At 44.4% G+C, this 26,936-nt stretch overlaps 1 protein-coding gene across 1 annotated transcript in view; it reads right to left on the reverse strand.

Annotated features, from left to right (window-relative positions):
* The window catches only part of PLA2G4A (phospholipase A2 group IVA), a 244,534-nt gene that overhangs the window by 94,552 nt on the left and 123,046 nt on the right, over positions 1-26,936 (reverse strand). Inside the window, 1 exon segment of the mRNA XM_044301970.1 lies at positions 17,738-17,875. Coding sequence (XP_044157905.1) covers positions 17,738-17,875 — 138 coding nt within the window.

Here is a 26,936-nt window from a genome sequence, read left to right on the forward strand (position 1 = left end):
CTGGTGACTATCCTACCATCACTCAAATCGAACCTTATCTATATGTTTTTTGGGTTGTTGATTGGAGATTACTCTGGACAGGAGTTTACCAGGTCGCCCTGACTCGGTAAAATATTTTTGCCCTTTAAAGAAAAGGTTCTGTTGGGCCTTATCCAATAAAAACTTAGAATATATTTGTGTGGCCCTTTGCATATTTTCCCTGTTCTTCTGCGTCTTGTTCATGTGAAAGGATTCTGTCGCCGACACTACACGTTCTTCTAGATTTTTCTTGGCTGGATCTTAACAAGGTTTCAAGTAGAGCTTCAACACGCAACAAGAAGAAATGGGAGTGAGAAAACATTTTTTGAGCATTCAATTTAATTAAAACAACGAATAAACTGAAACAGGCTGTTTTCAGCTGATCAAAAGTTTAGGACCACACCTCCAAAAAAAAAAAACGAACCTCCCCTCAAAACTGAAATCCAACTTCCAAACATGAACTCAGTAATGAGTAGCACCGCAGTTATTGTTTATCACTTCCAAAATTCATTATGGCATGCTTGATGCAAGCGTTTCCATGAGGTGAGCGGGAACATTTCTCCAAGTGGTGAAGACGGCCGCACAAAGGCCATCTACTGTCTGGAACGGTTGTCCATTTTTGTAAACTTTCCTTGCCAGTCATCCCCAAAGGTTCTCAATTGGATTTAGGTCAGGGGAACACGCAGGATGGGCCAAAAGAGTAGTGTTATTCTCCTGGAAGAAGTCCTGCTGGCATTGTGTACTGTAGCTATATCCTGTTGAAAAACCCAGTCGTTACCACACAGATGAGGACCCTCAGTCATGAGGAATGCTCTCTGCAACATCTGGACATAGCCAGTGGCCGTTTGATACCCCTGCACTTCCTGAAGCGCCATTGTTCCACTGAACGAAAAAGCACCCCAGACCATTATGGCGCCCCCTCCACTGTGGCGTGTAGAAAACATCTCAGGTGGGATCTGCTTGTCATGCCAGTAAAAATGGAAACCATCAGGACCATCAAGGTTAAATTTTTTCTCATCAGAGAATAAAACTTTCTTCCATCTTTGAATGTCCCATGTTTGGTGCTCTCTTGCAAAGTCCAAACGAGCAGTTCTGTGGCGTTCAAGGAGATGAGGTCTTTGAAGATGTTTTTTGTTTTTGAAGCCCTTCAGTCTCAGATGCCGTCTGATGGTTATGGTTATGGGGCTGCAGTCAGCACCAGTAAGGGCCTTACTTTAGGTCGAGGATCGTCCAGTGTCTTGACGGACAGCCTATTGGCTTTTTTGTTCCATAACCCTCAGGTTCATTTAAGAAATTCCAAATGACTGTTTTACTGCATCCCACCTCAGCAGCGATGGCGCACTGTGAGAGACCCTGCTTATGCAGTTCAGCAACCCGACCACGTTAAAAAAGGGAGAGTTTATTTGCCTTTGCCATCACAACGTGTGACTACCTGACAGAAAATGACAATGAATCCACATCTTTGGCCTTTTAAAAGGCATGTGGTCCTAAAATTTGGATCAGTTTGGATCAGCATGTGGTCTGTTTCAGTTTAATTATTATTTTCAATTAATTAATTGAATCCTCAAAAAATGTTTGGTCTCACTCTCATTTCTTCTTGTTGCATGTTGAAGCTCTACTTGGAACCTTGTTAAGATCCAACAATGTAAAATATGATTTTTGGCCATTTTTCAAGTGGTCTTAAATTTTTGATCAGGACTGTATATATATATATATATATATATATATATTTGTGGTCATGGCTACGGCCAAGAGGTATCTGAAGAACCCTAGGGAGAAAACAACAGGAACAACCTAACCCAGCTAGGCGTGTCTTAGCTGACCTGACTAAATGGCTTGTTGTGTGCCCTAAGCCATGATCGTGGGTAGGCCTATAAGTGGGCATACCCTGTGGAAATGAGAAGATAAGGGAGGGAGGGTGGGGCACCTGAAAACACACACCTGTGAGTGAGGGTGTGGCTCGTATATGAAGAGCCTCCGCCCCTCCCACAAATGCAGGCTGACTAATCAGCCTTACCAACTTGTGGTCATGGCTACGGCCAAGAGGTATCTGAAGAACCCTAGGGAGAAAACAACAGGAACAACCTAACCCAGCTAGGCGTGTCTTAGCTGACCTGACTAAATGGCTTGTTGTGTGCCCTAAGCCATGATCGTGGGTAGGCCTATAAGTGGGCAAAAACCAAGCCAAGTAGGGTAGGAAAGGAATTTGAATGGCATGTACAAATTAATCCCCAAGCCAACTGCAAGGCATCCGGGATCTAGAGCGAAAATTCGGGGTATGTGAGGCAAGACCAGTAGGAAACCTACAACCCATCTTGTGGATGACAAGGCCAGAGACATGATGCTCAATATTGCGGATACTGCACCAAAGCGGAATGGAGGACCGAGAATACGTTGTGAAATGGATCATAAAAACCAACTGAAACTTGTAAAGTTTGGTTCTAGTGCGAGTACTGGCAATGCCCTAGCGTCAGGAGATCGTGTGACCAAAACCTAACTGCCTAGACTATGCAGGAATGAGGGCCAAAAAGAACCATGTAGATAGGAAGAGAATCCTTGAATAGTTACCCAGACAACAGCTATCCGCGCTTTGTTCTACTGTACGCCCCTGAGAATTGTTTTTACGCTTGAGACGTGAAGACCGACCTACTATCTGAATCTTCTACCGTGAGAAAATGCTGGACCTTGTCCAAAATCCGATTCAACGTGGTTGTAGAGAGTCGGAGGTTAGTGCGGCAAGAAGCTATGAAGCCATAATATACAAGATTCTGTCTATGCCCTCCCATGAGTGAGGGAATGCAATGCAATGAAGCTACTGGCGAAAATGAATTCCTGGTCGTGGTAAAAAGGCAAATACTTTGCGTGGGGACCTGGTTGACAAGATATGATCGACTACAATCAGAGACTAAAATGCTAGAGCGAATTGCCCTACTTGTTCTTCCTCTGGCAGGACCTGAACGAAAGCATGAACAATTAAAGAAAGACGAAATATCTGCGTAAGACATGACAATAATGCTGTAGGGCGAACCGGACCAGTTTGCGGTAAAAACATAAAATGAGCGATCAACATGGATTATTAGAAAATTAGGGAAGCAGGTATGTATGCGATACATAGGGGCCAAATCAGCCTAGAAGCCATGGGGCCGAAGCAGTCGTGGGGCCCCCGAAGCCATGGGGCCGAAGCAGTCGTGGGGCCCCCGAAGCCATGGGGCCGAAGCAGTCGTGGGGCCCCCGAAGCCATGGGGCCGAAGCAGTCGTGGGGCCCCCGAAGCCATGGGGCCGAAGCAGTCGTCGGGCCCCCGAAGCCATGGGGCCGAAGCAGTCGTCGGGCCCCCAAAGCCATGGATCAACATGGAGCGATCAACATGGATTATTAGGAAATTAGGGAAGCAGGTATGTATGCGATACATAGGGGCCAGCCTAGATGCACAGATGGACAACCAACCAGGCAATCAGCCCAGCAGGACTGACAACAGTCGTCGGCCCCCCCGAAGCCATGGGGCCGAAGCAGACGTCGGCCCCCCCGAAGCCATGGGGCAGAAGCAGGTCGTCGGGCCCCCGAAGCCATGGGGCCAAAGCAGGTCGTCGGGCCCCCAAAGCCATGGGGCCAAAGCAGGTCGTCGGGCCCCCGAAGCCATGGGGCCAAAGCAGGTCGTCGGGCCCCCGAAGCCATGGGGCCAAAGCAGGTCGTCGGGCCCCCGAAGCCATGGGGCCAAAGCAGGTCGTCGGGCCCCCGAAGCCATGGGGCCGAAGCAGGTCGTCGGGCCCCCAAAGCCATGGATCAACATGGAGCGATCAACATGGATTATTAGGAAATTAGGGAAGCAGGTATGTGTGCGATACATAGGGGCCAAAACAGCCTAGATGCACAGATGGACAACCAACCAGGCAATCAGCCCCGCAGGTTTGAAGTCAGTCGTCGGGCCCCCGAAGCCATGGGGCCGAAGCAGTCGTCGGGCCCCCGAAGCCATGGGGCCGAAGCAGTCGTCGGGCCCCCGAAGCCATGGGGCCGAAGCAGTCGTCGGGCCCCCGAAGCCATGGGGCCGAAGCAGTCGTCGGGCCCCCGAAGCCATGGGGCCGAAGCAGTCGTCGGGCCCCCGAAGCCATGGGGCCGAAGCAGTCGTCGGGCCCCCGAAGCCATGGGGCCGAAGCAGTCGTCGGGCCCCCGAAGCCATGGGGCCGAAGCAGTCGTCGGGCCCCCGAAGCCATGGGGCCGAAGCAGTCGTCGGGCCCCCGAAGCCATGGATCAACATGGAGCGATCAACATGGATTATTAGGGAAGCAGGTAGATGCACAGATGGACAACCAACCAGGCAATCAAGCCAGCAGGACTGAAAACAGTCGTCGGGCCCCCGAAGCCAAGGGGCCGAAGCAGACGTCGGCCCCCCCAAAGCCATGGGGCCGAAGCAGTCGTCGGCCCCCCCGAAGCCATGGGGCCGAGTTTTTTTTTTTTTTTAAAGAATTATAACTATGAAAAGTGACATGAATAAGGTGCATGTGAATTAAACCATGAGCCTGACCGATGTGGCAGGTGATACCCAAGATAAACTACGTGGCCTGAATAACATGCAAGGCGAAATATCGTTAGGAACGAGACCTGACCGACGTGGAAGGTGACCCCAATAGTTCAACTGCATGACCTGAAAAGACGAAGGGAAACGTGACAGAAAATGGAGATAATAACGGACATTAACTAAAATTAATAACATAAGCTGGCAAGCAGGTAAAGATATGTCATTCAAAAGCATAGCTGCACAGGTGGACAGGCAACCATTGGTCAGACCCCTGAAGCCATGGGGCTGAAGCAATTAAATTAAGTAATTAAAACGTAAGCCGGACCTGATGGCATATGAAGCGACTTGAATGATTGGATTGGCTAGAAGGTGGCCTAAGGAACATCACTGCCGACAGGTGTTAAAAATATAGACATTAGTGATCCGAAGCACGTGCGTACATAAAACACTAACCACCGCGAACCATAAACGTAAACATGAAATGCCTGGGGCATTGCAAGTTCGCTAAGAGAAGTCTCATATAGTGACAAACAAATGAACAGCTTGTGAAAACATAGCAGGAAACGTACTCCTATCGGCCCACTGACCTCCGCTGAGGAGCTGTTTGGTTAACTGGGGCAGGAGACCAATCTGAGTGAATACGAACCAGAAGTAAAAGGAGACCAGTCTGAGTGAATACGAACCAGGATTAAACAGAAAGTAGGCCTATGGAATGTAACAGACCACTGAGGAAGGGAACGTAAGCCTGAAAAGAACGCAGTTATGTTTGTCAGGAGAGGGGTACCAGAGCGGTGGGTGCAGACTGCCCCGGTGAGATTGAGCAAAACCATGATGTAGCAATAAACAGGAGAATGCAGCTTTGAGTGGGAGCAGAGTACAACACATGATGTAACAACAAATGGGTGAATGCAGCTTTGGATGTGAGTGGTACCTAAAAACATGGTATAGGCGCAGCTCTGAGTATGGGTAGCACATGAAAAGCATGGTATAAAGCAGACGTGTAAATACAACCTGAAAGCGAGCAGAGTATTGACGTGATGCGAAAGCAGACATGTGGACGCAGCTCTAGTAGTGAAAGGAGTATAGGACAAGATGTGAAAAGCAGACATGCGGACGCAGCTTTGGATGTGAACGAAATATTAACTTGATGTGACTGCAGACATGGAAAGCGGCTTTGGTGAGTGGGGTATACAACCTGGTGTAGCAGTAGAAGTGTGAACACAACTTTGGGTATAAGCAGAGCATGAAAATTGGTATAACCGCAGCTCTGGTTGTGAGTGGAGCAAGGTGGGAACACCAGGGTGGTGCGTCCAGAGCATGAAAACGGAGTAACAGTAGCAGCTATGGCTGTAAGCAGAGTATACAACATGTAATAACAGGCATGTAATACGGATCCGGCTGTCGGCTGGGGACAGAATGAGATGTAACAGCCAACAGGTGAGTGCAGCTTGAATGTGAGACCAATCTGAGTGAATACGAACCAAGAGTAGAAAAGTGCAGTACAGTAAGGACGTGCGGATGCAGCATAAGACATTAAATAAAAGCCGAAAGTGTAAATGCCGCTCAGGATAATAGCGGAGCATGAAAGTATGAGATTGTGGAGAAGCTCTGCCTGTATATGTATGTTTAAATTGTACTGGAGCTGTCATTTGGCATTCCGGCCACTAGAGGCCGCTGTTTTGCAGCACAGTCAGCATGCTTCTGGGTGAACCAGTAAGTGTTGATCTGACATGGTGGAAGGATTGTGCTGTGAGGGACTGAATCCGATTCCATCCTGGCTTGCAGATGTCCGGCAGTGAATGGACACTCAAAGGAAGGAAAGTATCTGCTGTCCCCTGTCAGGATCCAGCACTTTGAAAGAGAGGTTGTCCCAGGAAGACCAGTTCCAGTGTATGGACAGAAAACCTTAGCATCAAGCAATGCCGCACGGTTGCTGAGAGCTTGGTGGCCATCCCGGGTAAGCGGCATCCTAGGGCCCAGAACGGACGCAGGTCAGTACACCTGATTACCAATTGTACTTCACTGTTTGGCGCCTAAAGTAACAGAGACTAGCCTAGGCCTTGTATGCGCTAGTTAGATAGGGTTATAGCTTTGCTAGGCCTTACTGTACTGAACTGCAGCGCAGTAATTGACTTGCAGGCTCTGCTGTGTCTGCCACCAGTTAGGTGTGTCTTCTATAGCGGCACAGTACGACTTGCAGGCTCTGCTGTGTCTGCCAGGTGTGTCTTCTATAGCGGCACAGTACGACTTGTAGGCTCTGCTGTGTACGCCAGCAGGCTAGGCCTGTCCCTCGGACAGGGACGGTGACCGGGGGCCTGGGGTATTACTTATACTGTTTGTACTTGTGTTAATACTGTTTCCAAAGTAAAGTTTATATTCTTGCATATAAAGCTGGTGTCAGTGTTGCTTCCATGTCTGTGACTTTGCTGTATCCTGGGGAGCCCACCCCGGTACACGGCTTACGAAAGTGAAATACATGAAGTTTAAAGATGGTGGTAGCGGGGGGAAAGAGGGGGGGGGGGGGGGAGACACATGGCAAGGAACAGCTACAGCAAAAGGCCTAAACAATAAACACTGTGTCCGATCTCCAAACATGACGTCAGGTGCAGCCCGGGTAACTCTTACTTCAGCCGGATTGCTGTAAAGAAACTTTTCATACGAGACGAACGAAGCAAAGTGAAACTTGTAAGATTTATAGGAACCAACTCTTATTACCAACAACCAAAAATGAAAAGCAAATGGAAGTATTTAGGCCCAAACGAGCAAACCTGAGGTAGCAGATTCTGAGGCGAAGCCTCCTGTTCGCTAGCAAAGTCGGATCCGACCGGCCTGGAGAGACGGCCCCGGCCCAACCTACTTACGTAGTATGACGCGTGCATGCTACGGTAGCAGAGAGCAAAATAACAAGCTCTATGCTGCAAAGAAAGAATCCTACCACCAGATAACCTAGTGTGCTAATGACATCCAGCGGCAGCTGTGCACCTGAAAACACACACCTGTGAGTGAGGGTGTGGCTCGTATATGAAGAGCCTCCGCCCCTCCCACAAATGCAGGCTGACTAATCAGCCTTACCAACATATATATATATATATATATATATATCATGTTAATGGAAAAAAACACAGACAGCACCATCCAAAAATGAAAAAGGAAAAAGTAGTCCAAGTATGGCAACAGGTGCTTACCCACTTGTATAAGATAAAAATCGGATTGCACTCCAAAAGGATCTTCAATGAAACAGTGCGTTTTTATTCACCCATAAAGTGGCCACTTTATGGGTGAATAAAAACACACTGTTTCATTGAAGATCCTTTTGGAGTGCAGTCCGATTTTTATCATATACTGTATATGTATATATATATATATATATATATATATATATATATATACAAAGTAAATAACGAGGCAGCACTTCCAGCTTTTGGTGTACGGGTGAAGACCCCAAACTTTAATCCAAGCGACGTTTCGGCCTGCTCAATGAGGCCTTTATCAAGCTTCATTGAGCCTCATTGAGCAGGCCGAAACGTCGCTTGGATTAAAGTTTGGGGTCTTCACCCGTACACCAAAAGCTGGAAGTGCTGCCTCGTTATTTACTTTGTATATCGTGGAGGAAGAGCCTACCTCTGTGGGGATTTGCACCCAGTCCATCTACTCTGACTGTGCTGCTGCATTATCTGTGTTTTATATATATATATATATATATATATATATATATATATATATATATATATATATATATATATATATATATATATATACATATATACACACAGGGAGTGCAGAATTATTAGGCAAATGAGTATTTTGACCACATCATCCTCTTTATGCATGTTGTCTTACTCCAAGCTGTATAGGCTCGAAAGCCTACTACCAATTAAGCATATTAGGTGATGTGCATCTCTGTAATGAGAAAGGGTGTGGTCTAATGACATCAACACCCTATATCAGGTGTGCATAATTATTAGGCAACTTCCTTTCCTTTGGCAAAATGGGTCAAAAGAAGGACTTGACAGGCTCAGAAAAGTCAAAAATAGTGAGATATCTTGCAGAGGGATGCAGCACTCTTAAAATTGCAAAGCTTCTGAAGCGTGATCATCGAACAATCAAGCGTTTCATTCAAAATAGTCAACAGGGTCGCAAAAAGCGTGTGGAAAGACCAAGGCGCAAAATAACTGCCCATGAACTGAGAAAAGTCAAGCGTGCAGCTGCCAAGATGCCACTTGCCACCAGTTTGGCCATATTTCAGAGCTGCAACATCACTGGAGTGCCCAAAAGCACAAGGTGTGCAATACTCAGAGACATGGCCAAGGTAAGAAAGGCTGAAAGACGACCACCACTGAACAAGATACACAAGCTGAAACGTCAAGACTGGGCCAAGAAATATCTTAAGACTGATTTTTCTAAGGTTTTATGGACTGATGAAATGAGAGTGAGTCTTGATAGGCCAGATGGATGGGCCCGTGGCTGGATTGGTAAAGGGCAGAGAGCTCCAGTCCGACTCAGACGCCAGCAAGGTGGAGGTGGAGTACTGGTTTGGGCTGGTATCATCAAAGATGAGCTTGTGGGGCCTTTTCGGGTTGAGGATGGAGTCAAGCTCAACTCCCAGTCCTACTGCCAGTTTCTGGAAGACACCTTCTTCAAGCAGTGGTACAGGGAGAAGTCTGCATCCTTCAAGAAAAACATGATTTTCATGCAGGACAATGCTCCATCACACGCGTCCAAGTACTCCACAGCGTGGCTGGCAAGAAAGGGTATAAAAGAAGAAAATCTAATGACATGGCCTCCTTGTTCACCTGATCTGAACCCCATTGAGAACCTGTGGTCCATCATCAAATGTGAGATTTACAAGGAGGGAAAACAGTACACCTCTCTGAACAGTGTCTGGGAGGCTGTGGTTGCTGCTGCACGCAATGTTGATGGTGAACAGATCAAAACACTGACAGAATCCATGGATGGCAGGCTTTTGAGTGTCCTTGCAAAGAAAGGTGGCTATATTGGTCACTGATTAGTTTTTGTTTTGTTTTTGAATGTCAGAAATGTATATTTGTGAATGTTGAGATGTTATATTGGTTTCACTGGTAAAAATAAATAATTGAAATGGGTATATATTTGTTTTTTGTTAAGTTGCCTAATAATTATGCACAGTAATAGTCACCTGCACACACAGATATCCCCCTAAAATAGCTAAAACTAAAAACAAACTAAAAACTACTTCCAAAAATATTCAGCTTTGATATTAATGAGTTTTTTGGGTTCATTGAGAACATGGTTGTTGTTCAATAATAAAATTAATCCTCAAAAATACAACTTGCCTAAAACATTTTGTGCCATACATTTTTTACAATTACTAAAAAAATATAAAAAATATATAAATTTAATCTCTATTTCTGAAATGTCTGTTCCAGGTTTCAAACTGCCAGGATTTAAATACACTGACTCAAGCATTGCGCTCTGGCACATGCGGTGTTTGGCAGAACTGTTGTTCGGCCGAGCAAGCTCGATCAACACTAATGAGCATCTCCACACTCTCCCATGGAAGCGTTCAGCTGTCCATCCCTCAAACACTGGAGAGAAAGAAGAATTGTACTTATCTGCCGACACATTCTATGAATTACCCCCCTACCCACCAGCTATCCCTGGCCCTGAATGCCAGCATTTAAAAATTCCTGGCCTTTGAAATGCTGTCATTCCATCTGGTGGAGATGGCAACGTTTAAAAATTGCTGTCCCATAGTACGTGGTTCCCAGCCGCCACTACTTTTCAAGGCGAGCCATCCCCGCTCTACACACCAAGTGGCGGACAAAATCAGGTGTGCACTGCGCAACGCCATCTGTGGCAAGCACACATAACCACCGATACGTCGACCAGTAAGCATGGGTAGGGATGTTATATCTGGGTAAATGCAGTGGGCATGAGGTGGATAGCAGTTTGGCACATGTCCTTATGGCACAGAGGATTGCAGAACATTTCTCGTTGCCTCCACCTCCTAATCCGCTTCCTTCTCCACCACCTCCTCATCTGGTCAGCATAACACCTGCACCACCAACTTCAGCACAACCAGGGGGAAACAACAGCAGGCTGTTTTGAAACTCATCTGTTTTGGGTAAAAAACCCACACCGAGCAGGAGCTGTGGACGGGCATGGAACAACAGACCGATGAGTGGTTGGTACCACTGAGCGTCAAGCCGAACTGGTGGTGTGCGATAACGGGCCAAAATCTCGTAGCAACTCTGGGCCTAGCTGGTTTAATGCTCGTTCCTTGCCTGGCGCTTGTGCTGAATTTGGTGGTGCAAAGGTTCCTGAAAAATTACCCCGATACTCAGAGCTGCTGGAGAAAGTGCGGGCTGTCTGTGCGCGCTTTTGGTGTTATCACCCTGTTGCTGCTCGCCTGTCCGCGCTGCAGCGTAACTTCGGCAATCCCACTTACCGCCTCTTATGCGAAGTACCCACAAGGTGGAACTCCTCTTTGCACATGCTGGAGAGACTGTGCGAGCAGCAGCAGGCGATAGTGGAGTTTCAGCTGCAGCATGCACGGGTGAGTCGCTCTGCAGAGCAGCACCACTTCACCACCGAGTGTGTGGGCCTTAATCATGTGGGGCGTGTGTGCCGCATTTTGAGTACTCCACCAGCATGGCTAGTGCCGATGACGCTGTCCTCAGTGTTACTATCCCACTTCTATGTGTCCTTGAAAAAACCTTCGGGCGATGATGGAAGAGAATGTGGCACAGGAGTCAATATATACCATACGTTGTGTAGGACTGCGCTTCTTCTCAATTTTCAGGAAGGATTCCTCCTATGTTTAGGTCATAAGTATGTTGCAGACCCAGAAAAGGAACATCAATCTTCACACAAGACACTGTCCCACTGGGTAAGTTGCTCTGTGAAGTATCAGAAAGGCGCATAGATAGTGAAGCACCATCGAGAGTAGCATATAAAGGGTTTTATTTATACTCACAAACGTGATGAAATTAAAAGCATATCAGCCATAGAATCACCCTTGTATTCCTACCCGACACGGGTTTCGCTCACACTTCTTTTTTGAAGATATAAAAAGACAGCCCCTAAAGAAGGTGGAGTATTCGCCCCTGACGAAGCGATGAAAGGAATTCAGAGAAGGGAAGCAACAGAAGTGAAAGAAAAGGACAATCAGAGTATTGTAGGAATGACCCCCCAAAAAAGAAGTCATGTAGAGGGAGGTGAAAAGTGAAACAGGATCCCAAAGCCCAAAAAGACAGGGAGAAGTGAGCAGGATTTTTAACCTTAGTACGCATACTCTTGCAGATAAAGTGAAAGAGGTTCTAGGGAAGGGGATAAAATTGGCGCCAACCAATAGACTTAATAAGTTTGAAGCTTTCCTGGATGTCCATAAATATATTAGAAAACTTAATATTGCCAAATATTGTCTAAGTAATCAGGCACCTCTAAAGAGGCTGAAAATGAAGTGATTCATACACAATTGTGGGAGAAACACTTTTTTTCCAAAAAATAAAGATAATGAGTGTATTGAGGTGTTTAAAAGAGGGCTTCTTAGGAAATTGGATAAAATCAATACTAAGCCGAACTACCACAACCTCACATTAGAAAAAAAAAATTTGCTCTAAAAAAAAACTTTAATCTAACCCAAACATTGTCATCAAGCCTGCAGATAAGGTGGGGAGGGAGTGGTAATAATGGATTTAGAAAAATACGAAGAAGAACTTCAGAGGCTGTTATCTGATGGTGATACTTATCAAATATAAAAATAAATAAAAAACTACAATGAAATATAAAAGGAAAATAGAGTTGCTTCAAGAGGGCCCTAAAAATAGGATTATCAACAAAAAGGATTTTGATTACTTGACCATTAAGCTTCCAGTGACCCCTGTCATATATTACTTGCCGAAGATCCATAAAAGTCTGACTAATCCCCCGGGGAGACCCATAGTTTCAGGGATTAACCCACTTACAAGTAGATTGACAAAATATATAGATTTATTCCTCCAAAAGTATGTCACCCGGGCTCCCTCCTATCTCAAGGACACAAATAATGCCATTGAGTTCATTAAAAGTCTAGGACAGAATCGAGAGAACATGTGGCTCCCTACGGTAGATGTAACATCATTATACACGATTATCCCAAAAGAATTAGGACTCAGGGCAGTTGAGGAGGAATTAAAGAATGATCCTGAAATGTTGACTCAACAAGGAAAATGTATTTCAGATTGTGTAGACGTCTGTCTTAGTCACAATAAATTTTAGTTCAAAATGCATATTATTTACAGCGGATGGGGACTGCGATGAGGGAGAAATTTGCCCCAAGTTTCGCTAACCTTTTCATGGACCACTGGGAAAAAGAAAGAGTCAATCCTATCCTAGAGAAAAAAAGATGTAGAACTGCGGATTTGGAAACGTTATATTGATGACTGTTTATTAATATGGAAAGGAGAACAACAGGGATTGATATATCTAATTACAGATCTTAAAAATTATTGGAATCTCAAATTTACGAGTAGCATCAGCGCCACCTCTATTAACTTCCTAGATATAACAATTGTTATTGATTATACCAAAAGGATAATTCAAGATAATTTATTGCAATTATACGGTGACCTATAAAATACAAAGACAGGTCATTCATGAGCTATTTGTAGAAAAAGATATCTAGAAAAGGATTTGACCATCTGCTGTAAAAATATAGAGGAAAGTGGGAGATTGGGAGAAAAAAAGGGTGAATAGAAAGTAAAGGATTTCCGTTTCACCTTTCTTACCCAATATAATATGAGCAGGGGTTTTATGAAAAAGGCCATTAAGAAAAATTTGGTGGTTTTAAAAAATGACCCAATTTTGGGAGATGTTATTCTGGATCAATCAGAGATCATATATTAAAAAACCCTGAACCTGCGCCAGCATCTGGTGCAAAGTTTAATTCCAACCGAAAACGTTAAAAGGAAAGGGAACAAATTCACATGGTGTGGCTTTTGCCTCCCGTGTAAAAACAGTACCAAAGGAAATAGAATCAGAAGTGTACAAGTAATTCACTCAAATAAAAAAGAAGATCTGGATTTTAAAATAAAGGGGGAAATTACGTGTGAATGTACAGGGGTCTTGTATCTATTGGCGTGCCTTTGTGGCCTCCAATATGTGGGGAGAACTACGAGAAAATTAAAATCAAGAATTAATGAGTATATCCACAACATTAAAGCTTGGAGACACATAGCATTCCTTTGCATTTTAAAAAAGTCAAACGGCCGCCGAGTTGCCCACATTCTAACCAGTGCTGATTACTGGTTAGAAGGACAACATGCTTTCCTGAACCACCCCCCGTCTCGCTAACGCCAAAAGGCGTGATTGCTGCGGCGCTGCCAGGTCACACTAACGCCCATCTGCGTCATCTCGCGTGAGCCGAGATTTCCTGTGAACGCGCGCTCACAGGATTGCGTAGTTCACAAGTTCATCTGCAGCCTGCCGGCCGAGATCATTGGCTGGCAGGCTGTGGATTTTTGAAATGACCAATAAAATCGGAATGTGAGACGCTATTTTAAAAATAGTGTCCGATATAACTGCTACCTGGACCACCAGAGGACACAGGCAGCTCTGTAAGTAGCACCAAATCACCACACTACACATTAGACATTACTCTGTCATTTATTAACCCCTTATTTAGCACCTGATCACCCATATTAGACTCCCTGATCACCCCCTTGTCCACCCCCCTGTCATTGATCACACCCCGGTAAGGGTCCCTCATCCATCACCGCCAGGTAGTTAGCTACTTGCTAGGTAGTTTAGTGCCCAGCCCACCGCACCGCAGTCACTGATTAGTCGCTGATTAGCGTCATCGCTGTCGCTAATCAGCACTAGTACTATATAGTATCTGTAAGTGATCAATACTGATCGCATTCAGATCTATATAAGTACATTAGAGTCACCTTAGGCTCTACAAAACGCAGTGTTCGCCCGATCAGGACTGATCTTGTGCGCACACTTGCGTTCAGTTCGCCCCACCACAGTGACAGAATTTTAATTTTTTTCTGATCACTGCAAAAACACTGTAAAATCGCTGCGCCGCTATAAAGATCACTTTTGAGCTTTTTGGATCTTTACTAGCGATCGCAGCTTTACTTCGCAAGCACTCCTTTTTACTAGGTAGGTTTGCTCTTTTTCCTAGGTAGGAATACCCCCTAAATTTAGTGAACCCAAAATGTCAAACAAGGGGTATTCCGCTGAAGAGGCCTACAGGATTCTGTCTGTGATGGATGAAAGCGATGGGGACGCCTCACCCGCTGAATCCAGTGGTTCAGAATATGAACCTGTAGACAGCAGTGGCACTCTAACCGCTAGCGAAGATGGCGAGGTAGAGGTCCCTGCTAAGGTCAGGCGTATCCGATCCCATCTCAGGGTTCTGCATACCCCACATGATGAGCCTCATTTGCAGCAGAGTGGTGCTAGCGCTGATCTTGTTTATGGTGCGGCATACACCAGCAGCGCAGCACATCCGGGACCTTATACCAGCACTGCCGTATTCCCTGGTGAAATGGCGAGCACCAGAAGGGCAGTTCCAGCTGGTACGGTGGCAGCCACCGCGTTCACAGGCCTGTAGAACCCTTAGTCTCCCAGAGGTGCTGTCAAATCCTAATTGGCACTCCCCTGCTTCCGCCGCACCCGTATTGCCCCCTTTCACCGCCCAGTCTGGAGTTTGCGTGGAGACGGCTCATTTAGGATCGGCCCTTCAGTTTTTTTAGCTGTTCTGCGGCCAGTGTATTGTCCGAACGTGTGTGTCAGGAATCATCCTGCTATGTCTGTTTAGTTCAGATTGTCTTGCCCTCAAGTTTTTCCTCAGTTAAGATGGTGGATCGTGTCTCAGCTGGGTGCCATCAACCTTCCTGTTTCACATTTAAACCTCTCAAGCCTGTTACTAATTGCTTGAGTACTGTATTTAGCTTCTGCTCGTGCAATCCTCTTGCTTTGAACTAGCTCTCTGGTTTGTTCCTCCTACTTGCGGTTTACCCTGCTACTTTGTGACATCCTGCTACCTCCTGTTGCCGACCTGGATTGCTTGAATACGTTCCTGCGCCGCCTGCCCTGACCCATTGCTCGTCTAACCTCGTCTCTGCTTCATACTTCGGTCCTGCACCATTGCTACCGGTAACGGCTCCGCCTGCTTGGCTCTGCTACATACTTCAGTCCTGCAACCACCTATTCAAGACTCTGGTGTTTCCTGTGTACAGGCCTTGTCCCTGCCATTGGATTCCAGCAGTATTCCACTAGAATCGTGACAGTGTGTTTAGAACGGCTAGGGGGTGATCACAGACAAGCGCAGCCGCCTGTCCACAGCCAACGTGGACAAGCTCACGTTCATCAAATGAACCAGCTATGGATCCCAAAGGACTTATCCGTACCTTGTACTTAATAGACAAGTATACCGGCCGCACCCAGCTATTGTTATACTCCAGGGCACTTTCTCTTTGCATTCTCTTTTCCATTTTTAAATGTTTTGGGGCCTTCCCAAATTTATAAAAAAATAAAATAAATAAAGGGAAAAATAAAAACTAAAAAAAAAATGTCTTCGCTATCGCCTCCTCCTCTACCGCTGCTTCCACAATTTTTTTTTTTTTCTATTCTATGTTATTTTAAGTCATTTCCCTATCCACATTTCTTTGCAGGGCAATTTTCCTGCTCTTACCCCCATTTTGCTTTATTTTGAAGCCCTCTAGCCCTTACTATGACTATTTTACAGCCATTTTAGTGCACCAAAGCTCGGGTCCCCATTGACTTCAAACCGAAGTTCGGCTGAACCCGACAAACCGGAACATCCAAGGGTCCACTCATCCCTACTAAACTATCCCAAGCAGGAAAATCTATAATAGGGCTGCGTGTACTTGTGGGCGCACAATTGACACCGATAGGACCTCAGGATAGGTCATCATTTCTTAGATCGTCCGGGTGCAACACCTAGCACCCCCACTGATCAGCTGTTACAAGGAACCACTGCGCTCACAGGGCTCTGGTGAGCGCAACTAATTCCCAACATCTCTCCCAAGCACAGTGCCATACATTGTATAGCGGCTGTGCTTGATATTGCAGCCCAGCCCAATTCACTTTAATGGGGCTGAGCTGCAACTAGGCTATGTGACCGATGTGCGGTGAGCGATGTCACATGGCTTAGGAAGAGGCCGCACAGAGTACCCGGCCTCTTCTAACAGCTGATTGGCGAGGGTTTTGGGTGTCCAGAACATAGGTTATCAATATCGGTTACTGAATAACCCTTTAAATGACCAGAGACTATTTGTTGATTAGCACACGTGGTAATTTAACATCCTTAAAGGGGTTGTCTCACTTCACCAAATGGCTATTACCATGTAGACAAAGTTAATACAAGGCCCTTACTAATGTTCTGTGCTTGTCCATGTTGCCTTTTCTGCTGGATTGATTAATTTTCACATTATACACTGCTGGTCTCAAGGGGTTATGAGTGCGTCTTTGTAGTGTGGGAGGAAACTGGAGTACCTGGAAGAAACCTACACAAACACGGGAAGAACATACAACCTCCATGCAAATGTTGTTCTTGGTCGGATTCAAACCTAGGACCCCAGCCCTGGAAAGCACCAATGCTAACCACTGAGCCACTGTGCTGCTCAATAGAAAAAGGTCCCGGCCTCTCTAGTGGCTGGGACTGTGGGGTTCCGCATAGGCTAGCGCTTTATCCTATAGTGTGCAAGACGGCCACTACTGATGGTTGTAGGTTCATCATAACCATGGACACGAGCAGTGTATAATGTGATGGAAAAATAAATCCAGACAGCAAAGGAGGCTAAATGGATAATCACAATAGTGATAGCGAGACTCAAACATGCACTCTGGGTTATAATCCCAGGCTAGGATCAAGTGCCTAATGTACAGACTTGTGTTTTGGACCCAATCCTGGTTTTGGCTTACAAATACTAATGAAAAATACTTATCAAATACTGACCATGTGAAAGCGGCCTATAACTAACAGACCATTGTGGATGCTGCAATCAATTTTTCACTACATTAAACTCACAATGGTTATTAACATTACACAGTCTATGCATGATCTAAAAAAGGTTTACAGCTCTAACTCACAGAGTGTACTTGTCTTCAATTTACACACTTATAAAAAAAATAAAAAATTTAAGAATTCATACCATTGTATAATTTGAAGAACACTATCTCTAGTAATATTGTTTGCCAAATGGCTTACATACCCATAAAAAAGTGCAGTGGATATTCCTCATATCTCTTTATAACCGTGCCCATATAAAATTTACTTCCAAAAATTTCTGGAGACATGAATGTGCCATATTTTGCCATTCCTATCTCATATGGGGTAAATTCCACCCAATCTGCAAGATAAAAAAAACAGGAATCTGCAATTGCTACATCTTCATTTAATATGGCCAGCTATAAGAAAACGAATAGAAGAATCAACAGATGGTTAAAACGAGCATGTAGAGTATATTTTTTACTTGCACTATGTAAGACTGTGAGATGGCTTTTATAAAGATATCAACACTGTATTTATACTCACATGACACATTTATATTCACATTTATATTTACATGACAATTTCAAATGGAGCCATCAGTCAGGCCCAAATCTAGCTTTTCTGTTGCTTGATGAGAAAAGCAAAATTAGATCATCCTTAAATTGGAGATGTGTACGTGCAGGGGTAGATGGCATTATCTGACAAACTATCCCCCTTTCCTGCAGCATGTGACCTGCCATCTAAGGCTTTTGAAATGAAATCTACTGAGAAAGTATGTAAACAGAAAACCAAACCATTAAATTACATAAACTCCAGTATAGTTCACTTGGCATCGTACAAACATGTGTTTTCTGCACTCAGGAAACATTGATGTTTCAATTGATGAACTTTATTTTAAAGGACATAGAAAACAATGTAAGATATAAGATATGTGTATAGATGTCCATATTTTGAGTATGGCTCTGATTAAATCACTGTCTTTTTTCTATTATCGTCTCAAACTTCTCATTTGACTTGGGGCTCTGGTTTTTCTTGAACAAAATATACACTCTTGGTAAGAATACAAATTAAATAACGTTTAAGGTGTTACTCTTATATGACATAGATTAATAACCACCATACAGTAAATGCTGGTGATTGCTGTGATCGCTCCTCAGACGGAATTTACAGATAATACATACTACCGTACTGTGCCCAAATAATATCATAATATAGGATTCAAATTATATATCCCATAGTGCTTGATCATTCTGCCGTACAGTATTCAAAGACAAAATAAGGAAAACATGTTCTTCTCCATGACCATTATTACCCGTCAGAAAGGGAGCAGAATGAATCTACAGCAAAACATATTTGGTCTTATGTAAGCAATAAACTTGAAGCACTATAAGACATACAAGCTGAGGATCACCTAGTTAAAAACAACCACACAATTAGCTTCCATTTATCTTATAACCCCTTAAGGACCTTGCTATTTTTCACCTTAAGGACTAGGCCATTTTATGCAAATCTGACCAGTGTCACTTTATGTGGTGATAACTTTAAAACGCTTTTACTTATCCAGGGCATTCTGAGGTTCCTGCCCGCATGAGTAGGGTGTTCTAAGTAACAGTTTCCCTCTCAATATAACCAGTGAACCAAAGGTCTGCACTAAGCAATCACTACTGACTGACTTTGAAGTGTTCCGGCCTCTGAACACCAAAGAAAGCATGGGGGTGTCTTTACTCTGTAGTCCCACCATTATGTAATGAAATGCCCGCAAATAGAAGGGTAGCTTTATCCTGTACTCCCTTCCCTGCACCAAAGTCTAAATATAAGGCTTATAGCACGGTCACTATGGGTAGCTAAAATGGCTCTAAGGTTTGAGGCGCCATACCTTAGGCAAAGGCACAGAAGGGGAAGTATCAGCTTCTCCATATGCTTCTGGCAATGTCATAGGAGGAGGGTATAACAATCCCATGAAACTCCTGGAAGACACCTCAGGATGGGAGCAATCGTGAACAAATAACAAACGGGAAGGAGGGGTCAAAAACTCCTCTAACCATTCCCAAAGCAGCGGGGTTACCCGTGTAGTTACTGGACCTGCCTGAGACTTACCACTTGGTCCTACCCTGGGTACCTAGGATATACAACACCGGGTGTAGGATGGCTAAAGGCAAAAGTTAGTGCAATATAACAATAAGTGCATGAAGGTCACATTGCGGCACCTAGAAAAGAATACACACAATGGGCATATGATACTTGAACGTTGCTTCACCTGTAAACTTAAGTAAATAAACAGTGCAATAATATAGCAATAGAGATCACAAAGAGCTCAGGTACATGCTTGAGTCCAAGCTTGTAAGGTTGCATAACCTGTAGACATAATAGAAAGACAAAAACGTTATGCATTTATTAGTGCAATAATACGCTCAACTATGCCTTAAATCCTTTTTCTTTGAAGTGCTTGATGTAGAATTCTCTGGAAACAGGTAAAAGTCAATTGTAATCCACAGGAACAATAAAGGTAATTGTAATCCCATGGAAGGTATAAAATGTTATATAAAAGCACATAGAACAGCAGCATAATGGGAACCATAGTTCAATGAGGCTCTCAAGTAACCTGAGAAAGGTGATAAAACAATGAACTGGGGCATAAAAGGTTGTTGATGATGGGGGGAGTCCTCACAAGAGTGGCCATTCAGATGAGGCTCTAACTTGTGGCAACCCGAAACAACAAAACTGGCCAGCACTGTGGCTCCCAATAGTCCTTTATTTTTAGAAAGGGAGCATTATTAGAGGAGGACATGCATGTCCTCCTCGCTGCTGGAGATGCTGAAGCTCATTAGGGGGTGTTCCTGCCTTTGAAAGCTCAACTTGGCAGCTGCAGTGGTGTGCCACTGGCCTCTTGTGGTGTCAGCCTGCAAAATGCAGCTGCAACATGCTGCAAATGGGAATCCCTAGCCAGTGCAGAGGTGGGCAAAACCTTCGGCTGAAGGGGTTCTGGCAGGCAAACTGGGGGGCCTGTGGTAGCTTCTAGTTGTTGATCTGGCCCACCTGTAGTGTTGGAGGTGCAGCCAGGTTAGGGGGTTAAGGCAGGGGATAATGGCTTGGCGAGTAGAGTCACTCCTGCTGCAGCGAAGGGGCCTTAAAGGGACCGCACTGGGGTGTACTCTACTTGATCACCCACATACAGACTGACGGGCCTGTGGAAAGTAGGGGCACTGTTGTCCTAGTTGTCCTAGAGGAAGCCCACTCCTCGCTGTATGGAAAACCAGAGGACTGTCCCTGTCCGTCTGGTAAGCTTAGGGTCGCCAGGCTGGGGGTCGTATAGGACTTGTTTGACCCACTCCTCTATGGCGGTCTTATATTCCCATGGGGTCTGGATGTGACCGGTTATCTCTAGCGGGACCTCTGAATTAAGCTGACCTGGCCTGGGGCTATTTCTTCTGGACGGCGGAGTGGAAACTCCGGCCGCTTCCGTCGCACCAGCAGGTGTGCGGAGTGAGGACTGTTTGGGCCTAGAAGCAGTATCGGGACCCACTGGGCGTGATGCAGGAGTAGCTACGGGCTGGACCGGGGCCTAAGGGAGCGGGACTGCTACCTTGTGTCGCGGCCGGGTGGCAGATTCCTCCTGCTGGTCACCCGGTGTCCTCGCTCCTGTCTTCAGAACGGCGGTCATCTCCTCCGGTGGTGCAACTGGCTCTTGGACCGGGGCGTCTGTCGTTGGTGCAGGCTGTGAGGTAGCAGATGTGGTCATCTCCTCTGGTGCCTTGATGGTAGCTGCTTCCACGGGAGCGGGCTGGACGTTGGCAGCCATCTTGGGTGCAGAATCAGCCACCGCATCAGCCACCGCAGCGTCGATGGGCCATTCTTCTGGACCAACTGGGACACGCGGAGCTCCGGTGGGTACTGGTCGTAGACTGGCTCCCTGTTGACAAACATTTCTCCCCACTTGGGTTGTGGGAGCGCCATCTCTGCTTCTGCTCTCTCACTCAGTGCAGGAAATGAGGGTTGAGTATTCACTCCCTTGGCTCACATTGCAGAGTTCTTGGTGGGCAGTCTTTAGTTTTCCCACTTCTAGGGGGTGTAGTCATAATTTTCGCGCTCCTGAGAAGGCGTTCTTGAGTTTTCCCAGTGCCGATGCATTCTAAGTGCAGTGCTTTCTGGCACCGCAATTAAGTCAATAAAGTCAATTTCCAGGGTTTTGGTACAGTCTGTAGGTCTTGTAGCAGAGATAGGCACACAATCCGATCCTGTTCGCGACGCCACTTTTGCAGTGACCAGGAACGGGGTACACTGATGCCACTTATGCAGTGGGCCAGGATATGGGTGGTTAATAGTCTATAGTTAGTTTGTGATGCCAATTGCAGCATAGTCAGGGTACTATCACAGGGCCCTCCCAAGGTGTTAGAACGCACGTCCCAGGTTAGGAATGCCAGAGTGGTGTAATGGCTAATCTCTCTAAAGGTGGTGATAATTGTGTCAATGATGTCTCCTACCTGGGTACGGCTGGACTCCTGGCTCCTGGCTCACTTGCAATAAATTTGAGTGTAGTGATAGTAGGAGTAATGGAGGGATTTTACAGCAGAAATTATGTCCAGACCTTTAGATGAATTTCAAACTTTTCTTTACTGAAGATAACTTGTATCCAAACAGAATACAGCTTTGGTCTTTGGTCCCAGCAGGTTTTGGCAATCATTGGCAGAAATAAATGCTTCTGCTTTAATGTAAGCTTGCAGGATAATTTGTCTGCTTGTTATCTCTGTAACTGTGGCAGGAACTAATCTTCTGCTTTGAAACTGCACCTTCTACTTTGTGGGGACAGACTAGCTGAGGAGGAATGGCTTCTCCTAGGTCTCTGGACTTGACTCACAGATATATTCTAAGGGGATGCTTTCGTCCTGGAACTTTGGAGGTCGTCTGCTTTCTTTTCATCCAGCTGAGGCTGCAGGGCTCAGTCTGGGGATATGATCAATGCCTCAGCAAAGACAAGATCCTGGCTTTCTTCCCTATGCATGGGGACTCCTGAACTCCATCACACAGCCTTCCCCAACAGGGGTGGCTGGCACACTGACCTAACTTCCTTCTCCTCCATTGCTGAAGGATGTGGAAACAGTCCACACCTCCACAGGGGGGAGCTAAGCTAGAACCTAGATATACTAAACTGTAACTAGCTTCTTACCAATCCATTGCTGCCACCTGCTGGTGAACATGGAAAATTACAAGAAAATTTACATTTAACATACCGTAGTTTTAAATGCACAGTTGTGAAGACATAAGCAAAATAATAACAGATGACAAGGTAAAAACTCTTAGAATACAGTAGTGGGGTAAAGGCATGTAGTAACACAACTCTGGGGTGTTGCAGAAATCACCCAAAACAATCCCATTTTAGAAACTACACCACTCAAGGTATTAAAAACTGATTTTACAAACTTTGCTAACCCTTTAGGTGTTCCACAAGAATTAATAAAAAAATGTAGATGAAATTTCAGAACTTCACTTTTTTGGGCAGATTTTCAATTTTAATCCACATTTTCCAGTAACAAAGCAAGGGTTAACAGCCAAACTAAACTATTTATTGCCCTGATTCTGTAGTTTACATAAACACCCTATATGTGGTTGTAAACTGCTGTACAGGCACACAGCATTGCACAGAAGGAAAGGAAAGCCATATGGATTTTGGAAAGCATATTTCACTGGGATAATTTTAAGCTGCCATGTCACATTTGAAGACCCCCTGATGCACCCCTAGAGTAGAAACTCCAAAAAAATACCTCATTTTGGAAACTACGGGATAAGGTGGCAGTTTTGTTGGTACTATTTTAGGGTACATATGATTTTTGGTTGCTCTATATTACACTTTTTGTGAGGCAAGGTAACAAAAAATAGCTGTTTTGGCACCGTTTTTATTTTTTATTTACAATGTTCATCTGACAGGTTAGATCATGTGCTATTATAAGGCAAGTTGTTACGGACACGACAATACCAAATATGACTGGTTGTTTCAGTTTTACATAATAAAGCATTTTTGAAAAAATAAGATTTTTTGTGTGTGTCCATATTCTAGTTTTTTTTATTTTTTGGGCGACTGTCCTACGTAGGGGCTCATTTTTTCAGTACGAGATTACGGTTTGATTGATGTTATTTTAGGGTGCATATGACTTTTTGATCGCTTGCTATTAAATTTTGTGTTTTTTTATATTTTTATGGCGTTCACCTGAGGGGTTAGGTCATGTGATATTTTTATACAGCAGGTTCTTATGGACGCGACAATACCTAATATGTATACTTTATTTATATATGTTTTAAACAATTTTTGAAACAAAAAAAAAATCATGTATTAGTGTCTACATATGTCTGAGAGCCATAGTTTTTTTATGTTTTGGGCGATTGTCTTAGGTAGGATAAAAAATTTTGCGGGATGAGATGAAGGTTTGATTGGCACTACTTTGGGGTGCATATGACTTTTTGATCGCTTGCTATTACACTTTTTGTGATTTAAGGTGACATAAAATAGCTTTGACACAGTTTTATATATATATATTTTTTTACTGTGTTCACCTGAGGGGTTAGTTGATGTGATATTTTTATAGAGCAGGTTACATACTTTTTATTTTTTACACAATGATATCAACAAAAAAAATCATGTTTTAGTGTCTCCATAGTCATAGCCATAGTTTTATTTTTTATTTTTAGGTCATTGTATTAGGTATGGGCTCATTTTTTGCGGGATTATGGTTAGAGTGCTACAATTTTGGGGGGCATACGCCTTTTTGATCACTTGGTGTTGCACTTTTAGTGATGTAAGGTGACAAAAAAAATGTTTTTTTTTAGCACAGTTTTCATAAAAAAAAATTGACGGCGTTTACTTGAGAGGTTAGGTCATGTGATATTTTTGGCAATACATAATATGTCTACTTTTCTTTTTTTCCCTATTTTAAAAAAAAAATGTTTACTCTTTTGGGAAAAGGGCGCTTTTTTTCTACTTTTAATTTTTTTGTAAAACTTTATTTTTTTAACTTCTGTTAAAACTTCTGTCTCTCAACATTTCAGGGTCTGATCCCTGTTTCAATACAGCACAATATAATTGTATTGTGCTGTATTGAACTGTCAGTGTCTTACACTAAGACACTAACAGTTACCTAGGCAACCCAGCCCTGGGGCAGGATATCCTGGGCTTCCGTAGCTAGCAGTACCGATGCCTGTTCAAGACATCAGGGCTGCCATAGCAACCATCGGGTCCCCGTCACCGCGGCTTGGGGACCTGATGTGGATGTACAAGCTGCCACAGACATACAGGGGGTTAATCACCGATGCTGGCAGATACATGGCAGCGCATGTGGGGCAGCGCGTTAACCCTAGGACGAGAATGCTCGTCCTAGCGCCTGAAGTACCGGCCAGTTAGGACGAGCATTCTCGTCCTAGGTCGGCAAGGCGTTAACAGGATGTTTTGTAGAGAAACTTAAAAAAATCTAAACGTCAAGTACAAGAACAAATAACAAACCTTCTTTCAAATGACTAAGGATAGAACAGATAAAGCATCAAAACTATAAAGATTTTAATGCGTATACTATGTAAATATTCTATAATAAAAAATCAGTTGTTGAGAAGCCTTCTCATTAGTATCTAACCTACAAGTATTAATGGCTGTCACAATACATCCAAGAAACTCTAAGACATAAATCAGCAAATTAGTAGTTTTCAACCTTTTCACACTGAGTATCCCCTAATGACAAAAAGTTTGAACTGACTACCTCAATACTATTTTTTATTATCCCACATCCCAGACTAACAAATAAACAGGAGAATACATCACTACATACCTATTACATCCAGTGATGTCTCATATTATATGGATGTCTCGTCTCTGTAGAGAGTTTGCCACACAGACATCTCAGGTTCATACTTTTCAATCATCCTTCCCACCTTCTAAATACCCAGTCCTTCCACCACCAATACTATACAGTAGAAAGATAGTTCCTCCTTCAATAATTATTGCCACACAGTGTCCTAAAAAATAATTGTTCCTAGCAAATGCAAGCGCTCCTGAGAGTAATAGTGTTGTAAACCTAGTGTCCCCACAAAATAAGCGGATACTGTGCCAGGGTGCCTGCAGCAATACTGCTCCCAAAAGTCTCAATTATAGTAATAATTATCTCCTAGAGTGTCCAATAGTAATAATGTCCTCCAGAAATAATAATGCCCCTATAAGGCACATACTAGTAATCATATCCCCCATAGTCCCCAGAAATAATAAAGCCCACCATTACAGTGCCCTCAGTAGTAGTAAAACCCACATTATGCTCTTCAGTAGTAATAATTCCCCCTATAGAGCCATCATAATGCCCAATAGTAATAATGCACCCATAGGGGTCCCAGAAATAATAATGCTTGTCTATAGTGCACTTGTAGAACTAAAGCCCTCTATACTGTCCCCATTATTAATAAAGTCCACCACTGTGCCCTTCAGTAGTAGTCATGTCCCCACAGTGTGCCCCAGTAGTAAACATAGACCCTTATAGTACCGCCAGTAGTATTAAAACTCCCTATAGTGACCCAGTAATAATTAAGCCCACCACAGTGCCTCCAGTAGTAATAAAGCCCAATATAGTGCCTCCAGTAGTAATACACCCCATCACAGTGCTCCACAGTTGATGAAAAGCCCACCATAATGCTCCATTGGCATTACACTCACCACAGTATGCTCCAGTAGTAAATACATACTCTTATAGTGTCCTAGTAGTACAAATTTTCCTCCCAGCAGTAATAAAGCCCTCACAGTATGCCCCAGTAATACTCCTGCCTATAGAGCCCCCAGTAGTACGAATGCCAACTATTGTTCCCCTCAATAGTAATAAAAAAAACCATAATGTGCTCCAGTAGAAAAAACATGCCCCCCTGTGGGGATTCGCTCTGGTAGGCAGATTAACAGATGCAGTACAGAGGCAAAAACTAAGTCTTTGACTTAAACAGTTCATTGTTTATTCACACAAAAATGACAGTTTGTCGTCTTGGTGTTCATTCACACCATGGCAAGTGCACAAAACAAAAAACATTTACCTTTTCAGTGGTTTTGGCAGTAGCAGCCCCAACAGACTTTAGGGGCTGCTTCCCAGCAATACAGCTCTCAGCCCTTTAGTACGGCACACAAATTGCAGATCCCAAACCACAGAGACTCCACAGATATTCACTGTGAAATGGAGGATAATCCACAACCAGCTGAGACTGCTGGCTGGGTTTTATATCCCTAACCAAAACCCGGCCTGGAACGTGGGGAACAGCCACCCAACCTGTACTTTGGCTGCTCCCAGTAAGAGCCGGCCCAGATCGGGTTTACAGCCACACCAAATTACCAATACTGTCAGTCAGCACTAGCTGGTGCTGACACTTAAAGTTACCGGCTCTTACCTCACCGAGGCCAGGAACCTCAGTGA

Source organism: Bufo gargarizans, chromosome 7, assembly GCF_014858855.1.
Source record: "Bufo gargarizans isolate SCDJY-AF-19 chromosome 7, ASM1485885v1, whole genome shotgun sequence".
In the NCBI taxonomy this organism is placed as follows: Eukaryota; Metazoa; Chordata; class Amphibia; order Anura; family Bufonidae; genus Bufo; species Bufo gargarizans.